The sequence below is a fragment of the Linderina pennispora genome (assembly GCF_002104995.1).
Source record: "Linderina pennispora strain ATCC 12442 chromosome Unknown DL89scaffold_34, whole genome shotgun sequence".
NCBI classification, from domain to species: Eukaryota; Fungi; Kickxellomycota; class Kickxellomycetes; order Kickxellales; family Kickxellaceae; genus Linderina; species Linderina pennispora.
Genome location: NW_024468282.1, coordinates 1 through 7477, shown reverse-complemented (window position 1 = coordinate 7477; position 7477 = coordinate 1). Strand labels below are relative to the sequence as shown.

At 55.7% G+C, this 7477-nt stretch overlaps 1 protein-coding gene across 1 annotated transcript; it reads right to left on the bottom strand.

Moving 5' to 3' along the window:
• Positions 1-6576: 6576 nt before the first annotated feature.
• On the bottom strand, positions 6577-7236 carry DL89DRAFT_117021 (uncharacterized protein). Its single transcript, XM_040883166.1, has one exon. The coding sequence runs from the start codon at positions 7174-7176 to the stop codon at positions 6583-6585; it is 594 nt and encodes a 197-aa protein (XP_040739597.1). The 5' UTR covers positions 7177-7236; the 3' UTR covers positions 6577-6582.
• Between the last annotated feature and the right edge of the window lie 241 nt (positions 7237-7477).

The window sequence follows — 7477 nt, the reverse complement described above, 5'->3', positions numbered from 1 at the left end:
CTGCGAGCCGAAGCGGCTCCCGCCACTCGCTCGCCTGCAGCATATGAAAGAGGAGCGCTGCCTGCATACTTCAGCGAATACACCAGATGAGCTCCAAACAAAAGGCGAGTCCGCCCCAGCACCAATCGAATCCTACAGCGGCCTCCTTCCTTCCTGATCGAGGTTGGCTGGGCTTCGGACGACGAAAGCGGTCGATCCGATTTACGCTTTCTCTCCGTTCAAAGAGCAGGCAGCATTCAGGCAGGGGCGGGCGGTGCGTGTTTGCTGCCTGGCGTCATACATGCAGCGGCTAGGCATTGTCCGAGCCAAGATTCTGTGCATACAGCGTGCACTATTTTTGGAGGGAGGGACGGCGGGACGGAGCGCCAAGAATGACATATGCGCCGTTGTGCCTCTGTGCCCAGCGGCAGGGGATTGACATTGCCATTTGCTAATCAGAAATACACATGTGCGTGTTGTTTTATTTTAGGCTCGCCGTACTATTTTCGCAACTTCTCGCTGAACCAACTTTGTGTACGAGCTGCCCGAGAGTCTAAGGAGCCGGCGCGAGGAAATCAAGAGCCGCCTGGCGCCCGACGAGATGCTGCTGTCCATCAGCCAGTTCCCGCTGCTGGGTGCCGGCTCGTACATTGAGGACCAGGGCTCGCTCGACGGACCGCTCCTGCACAGCAAGCTGCTGTCCGACGACACCCTCAATGCAGTGCCGCCATTCACCCTCGAGATCAACGGGATCAGCGACCGGCGCGGCGAGGTGCCGCTGACCAGCGTGCCTGTCTTCCACGATACCAACACGCCGTGGCCATTTGTCGACCCGTCCTGGGCGCCTCCACGCCAGACCGCGCCAATGGCCGCGACTCCGCATGCATGCTCGTGATGCGAAGCCGCAGGAGCTGCTGCCTGGGATGCGGCCAGCGGCGCTTCGGAACTTTGCAGTGACGCGGTGTGCCCGAGGGCGAATCGACGACAGCTGTCTGTTCCTGGACTCGCCGCTGTTTGGAATCGGTAGCGGCGGCGTTCTGCGTGTCACAATGTGCGCTGCTGACCTCGAGGAAGCCCGCATCCTCTACGACAATCTGGCGCCAATGAGCGCTATCATGGTACGTATTGCCCCTTTTGCTCTCGCAGACGAGAACAAAAAAAAAACTCGGTGCTGGCGATTTCAGGCGAATGCTTGGCAGGTTCGCACACAGCCCCTCGAAAACAGCACAGTCCTGCTGGCTAACCAGAGTGGATTCTTGCTTCAATCTGTAGCTAGCCCTCACTGCTGCCACTCCATCGTGCGGGGACACTTGACCAACCGCGATTGCTACTGGAACACACAGTGCAGCGCTGTCGACGACCGCTCGGCCCAGGAACGCGGAATAGTGGTAGGTATCATCGGAAACATCGGATGGCTATGGCCCATCTCATGTCGCACATGCAGCACCAAGTCTTGGCTGCCACAGTATTATCACTCGATACTAAACATGTTGCGCAAACACCAAAAACCGCACCTGCCTGTAGCCCATCACGACGGCCAAGGGCATGCTCCACAAGTCGCGCTTCGGCACAGTTGATGTTTTGCTCAGCCCCGGCCCACGCAGCGCCGATCTGTCGTTCCGGCCGGAATTCAACGACGGCCAGTACATGTACGACGACACTCGTACTGGAAAATGCGCGAGGGCGGAGTCGACGACCTGCTGGCCAAGCATGTCTCGCGGCTGTTCATCCGCGACCTTCACTATGCCTCCGACCATCTCCTGCAGCAGACAAAGAAGGACAGCAAGGCCGAGTCGAACGGCCAGGAGCACTTCAAGCGCTTCCTCGGATGCAACCGCCAGAACGTCTGCCTGTATCCGCCCAACATCAAGACCGGCAGCGGCTGGGAGGTCGAGTTCATGTCGCTCGAGGTCCAGCTGACCGACGAGGAGAACGCCGCGCTCATCACATTCATGGTCCTGCTGAGCCGCGCCATCCTGTCGTTCCGCCTCAACCTCTATTTGCCTATTTCGATGATGGACGAGAAACCGCGCGCCCAGAGGGTCAATGCTGCCAAGGAGCAGGTGTTCCTGTTCCGCCGCGACCTGTACACGGGCCGCGACGGCAAGTCTGGCGGCTCCGGTAGGATCTGGCGCCGCATGGCTGCTGCCGCTGCCAAGGACGCGCCCGCTGCCAGGAGGGGCCAGTCGGGCTTCATGGTCAGGGACCGCCGCGCCCCGTCCTCGTCGACGCTCGTGACAGCCAGCCATACACCGCAGAGTACATTGAGCTGACGCTCGACGAGATCATGAACGGTGCGCCGCAGTTCCGCGTCGTCGGTCTCCTGAACGCCGTGCGCTCGTACCTGAGCTCCCTGCAGCTGGAGCTGGACGTCGAGATCAAGCTGCGCCAGCAGCTGAAGCTGATCGAGAACCGTGCCAAGGGACAGACATCCACCCTGGCCGCGTACATAAGGGGCTTTGTGCAGAAGCACCCAGACTACCGCCAGGACTCGATCGTCCCGCCGTCTGTTAACTACGACCTTATGCGCACGCTTCATGACATTGAGGACGGCAAAATCAAGGCGCCCGAGCTCCTGGGATAGTTCGCCAGCCCCACACTGCACCAGCATCTCTTATATTGATATCCACCCCACACACCACACCACACCCACATCTCCACACATCTCCATCTGTCTATTTACCTGCAAGCATATGTTCTAACCACCTACTTCTGTCTTTTGTGCACTTAGTAACGAATTCAATACCCAATCCTCTTAGAAAAAAAAAAACGTGAAATGAATACTTTATGAGCGCCGCTGTTTTGCGTTTCCTGCACAAGCTTGGTGAACAGGCTGTCCTCGTTTGCAAGCAGATTCTGCGGGCTGTCGTACTCTGCCAGCCGGCCACCGTCCATGACCAGGATCATGTCGCTATCAAGAACAGTGTTGAGACGGTGGGCGATGGTAAGGACTGTGCACTCCTTGAACTCGCTGCGAATCGTCTGCTGGATGACTGCATCGGTGGCACTGTCGATAGCGGCGGTGGCTTCATCGAGCACCAGGATCTTGGCGCGCTTGAGCAGCGCACGGGCCAGGCAGATCAGCTGGCGCTGGCCAACGCTGAAGTTCTCGCCGTTCTGGGCAACAGCAAACTCCAGACGCTGGTCCTTGGAGCGGATAAAGTCGCCCAGATGCGCGTTGTCCAGTGCACACCAGATCTCCTCGTCGGAGTATTTGCTGAACGGATCCAGGTTCTCGCGGATCGTGCCGGCAAACAGCACCGGATCCTGGGGGATGATCGACAGTCGACTGCGAACATCAAAGAGACCGAACTTGGAAACATCCTCGCCGTCCAATAAAATCTGACCAGACGATGCCTCGATGATACGGAACAGCGCCAGAGTCACCGACGACTTGCCAGCACCAGTGCGTCCAACGATGCCGACCTTCTGGTTAGGCACGCGCGGAACGACAGATCCTTGAGCACCAGATCCAGACCTCGCGGTAGCGCGTCGAGTAGTTGCGGAACTCGACAGCACCCTGCTCGGGCCAAGTCTCTAGCGGACGGCAGTTTTCAATACCTCTGATGCCTCGCTCTCCAAGCGCGAGTAGTCCATAGCACGCTCGGCTGATACCATTGTGATTTCGAGTGCAGCAGTGGCCCTCACACAAGAGTTTAGAACACCAACCATCGATATCGCATATGTCAACGACAGACTAGCATACCCGCTGTCCAGCGACCCGACGAAATACAAAGTCAGCACGAGCAAGAGCGTAGTCGCAAGGATAATGAGCGCAGCAACCAGGTCCAGGCGGCATGCCAGCCAGCGATTGGCAAACAAAAATGTCCAAAGAGTTGTGGTAAACGCCTCAGAGCGTGCAGCACATCCCTGCTCGAACGACGCCTTGCGGCCATATGCCCGGATCGTAGCAGCGCCCTGCACTGCCTCCTCCGTGCTGGTAATCATGGAGTTGCGCGCTGTGTTCTGGATACGACGAAGCTCGCGTGACGTTGGCATGTACAGTCTCTGGACCGGATGAAAATGTAGGCAACAGGCAGGATAAACACCAGCGACAAGGGCACAGCGACAACAATCAGGGCCAGCGCAATACCAGTTCGCAAGATGTTGTTGAGCCACCATCCAAAGAACTTCGGGATGTTCTCGTCGATCTGCGACTGGTCGCTACTGAACAAGCCCAGGATGCGGCCCATGGGCGTTGAGTCAAAGAACGACATGGGCGCGTGTAGCACACTCTGCAGCATCTGCGCATGCGTGTTTCTGGCTCCGTTGACTGCACATACGAGCCACAGAAGCATCCACACACCAATCATCGACAGAGCGCTAGCCATGCCCAGCACACTGTAGACAGCCAGATAGTAGAGAGCCTGGTTAGCAGCGTCGCCGTCTCCACTCTCGTTGAGCCTGGTCCAGCGTGCGAGCCACAGGCTGCTGTCGACTGAGAAGAGAAGAGCAATGATCGATGTGGCTACCAGCATGATGATACTGCGTGTGCCGCAGGCACGGATGTAGTACATTATTGCTCCGAATCCAACTGAGCCAACGTGCTGCTGCTCACCCTTGATAATCGCATGCTCTGTGGTGCTGTGAGTCTGCACGGTGGCATCGTGCACTTCTGAGCTAACGCTAGCACAGCCCAGGGTGCGCCTACGGATCGGCTCCTGGGCATCTGCCAACGAAGGTTCCGGATCAAGCTGACAAGCGGCGCCAGTTTCGCAGCTATCCGCCTCGTCTAGCGAACTGTGCTGGTGGTCTCGGTAGCAATGCCTTCCATGAACTCAAATGCCTCACCTTTTGACACCGCTAAATGAGCAAATGCCCCCTGTTCGACCACTTTGCCATCGTGCAACATCACGATCTGGCTCGCAGCACCAGATACTGAATGGCGTTGGTAACGAAAATGCGAGCGCGAGTTTTCAGCAGACCATTCGGGCCTAGAATATGGTTAAAGATGTGCTTGCCGACATGGTATCGACAGCAGATAGCGGATCGTCCAGCAGATACACATCGGCGCGGGCGTAGACAGCGCGGGCTAGAGACACACGGACTTCTGGCCACCCGACAGATTGATGCCCTTCTCGCCAATCTCGGTCATATCTCCGCCAGCAGCACCTCGAGGTCGGCGCGAAGCGCGCATGCATCGATGACCCTGTCATAAAACTCCTGCTCGAGCTTGTTGCCAAATAGGATGTTTTCTCTGAGCGTAGCGTTGAGGATCCACGGTTGCTGAGGTACAAGGGCAACCGATCCGCGTACAGTCACCGAGCCAGCAGACTTGACCATATCGCCCAGCAATGCCGAGATGACTGACGATTTCCCGAGCCGACCTTGCCGATAACTGCGACAAGCTCTTCACGATGGCACTGAATGCTGATGTCCTTGAGGATGCTGCCTTCATCCGGACACCATTTAAAAGACCCTTTAGTGATCTCAACAAGAACATCATCCGATGAAGCAGTCTCCGCATACCGGTCATATTCGGTGTTTTCAACCGCATGCGGGTCGCGGTCAGCGCTCAGCACAAAATTTCGGATGCGCTATACGACTGGACAACGCTGACAGCCATTGATAGTATCGGTGGCCCCTGCGAAATCGGATCCTGAATCATGAAAAATAGAGCCAACGAAACAAAATCAGCTGCGACGTCAGTGGACCATGGCTCTCGCCATCAAACGCCGCGTATGTTGCAAAGTAGTCAGGTGATGAGCACGGGCGTGAGCGAGCTGACAAAGAGACCATCGAGTTCCAGATGCCCATCTGCCTTAGCGCCTTCAGCTCTCGGTGTTGCGAATATCCTCGATTTTGGACACAAACGCGCTCCCACGCGTACAACTTGATGGCCTTCATGTTGCTGAATGTTTCGGCGACTACACGCATCCTCTGGTCGCGCTGCGCATAAACTGCTTTGTACTGGCACCAACCTTGTTAGCAAGACGTATGTTGACATACGTGCTACCCACAACCAATGCAAGGCCAACTAGCAGCTCCAGCCGATGGTCGTGTAGAGCAAGTAAACTATGACGATAACTTGAAGTGGATATTCCAAAATCATGCATGTAGTGGATGAATGCGGCAACGTTATCGGCGTCTACGCTTAGATACGAGACATCTCACCAGTCGGTGGTGTGTGCGTGCTTCGTTGGAGATTGTCAGCGCTTTGCGGAATATGATGGCTGCAAATACCCTGTGTAGATACATGTACAGGAACGTAAGTGCAAACCAGTACATCTGAAACATGAGAGCCTTGATGACTGCTGGCACAGCCATGCACACGGCAAGGAACAATCCATATTCAATCGCACTGCCTTCGGGAGTGCCATATGTCTGTATGAACCCAATAGCCTTCTTAAGTACAAGCGGCTGCAGTAGTAGTGCCGTGGTGGCGATCGCAAGGTAGATGCCGCCTTCGATAAAGTGATGCAATTCGGCTCTGCTCAAGACACGCATAAGCGACGGACTCGGCTTCTGCAGTTCGCGACTCCAAGTTCCAAAGAACTCGTTTGCGGCAGTCTGACCACGACATCCCTTGTGGAGCGGGTACGTGTCATCTATTTTGAACACTTGTGTAAACGGCTTTTAGGGCCGGAGTAACCCACGAGTATGTTAGTCGCGAATATATGTTCGCATGCGCTTAGGGTTGTACCGCTCACCATCACACTCCAGGCGGAAATAGCGTTCCGAGGGAGTGACCTGGAGTTCCAAGTAGAACACAGTGGCAACGGCCACCAAATACACAGCCTGCGGCCATTTGGTCGGCCAGTCACCAGGAAGTTTGCCAGACCGGTAACTGTTGCGCACAGACATCGCCGCCACAACCCAGTTAGCAGGCCAGAATGTAATCAGAATATCTGATGTGTATACGCTGTGTCTGTGCTGAAGAACGTGGAGCCTCAGTGCTGCTGCGGCCGCCAAGACCTGAGCGGCCGCCGGAATGATAGCTAAAAGTCTCCATTCGACTGAGACAGCCAACTGGAGCACGAAAAAGATCGATATGCTGGTAGCTAGGAACAGTGATACAAATTTGGTACGGGTGGTCCAAGGACATGGGTAGTAAGAGCGGTCAATGCACGGGAGCGTTGCTAGCTGAGGCAACCGAATGCACGCCGCCACAACAACTGCCAAGCTGATAGCAGCAGACGCTAGGCTCGTCCATTCTTCGACTGATAGCGAAATGCTCGGCAGGTAACTGTCTGCCATCTGCAAAGAAAGTATAAATTCCAATTGAGCAAACAGCAAAAGGGACTAGAAGAAGCGAAGCAAGGTGGGGGAAAAAGTCCAACAACCCACGGTTCACGCTATGCGGCCATGTGTATCCGGAAACCAGAGTGGCCAATCTTATGACTCAGGACTGTGTAATCTTTTTTAAAGCAAGCTCTAGCATGCTTAGGCTTGAGAAGACAGGTGGCTCTAGACAGGCTGCTAGAATGCTGGGGATAATGAAAATGACTGCGAATAAACCGGCGTGAATAAGCCGGCATGGATAAAGATCCATAGAACA

Excerpts from the sequence above, each read along its gene's own strand:
- DL89DRAFT_117021 (XM_040883166.1), bottom strand. The coding sequence starts at position 7,176 with ATGGCAGACAGTTACCTGCCGAGCATTTCGCTATCAGTCGAAGAATGG.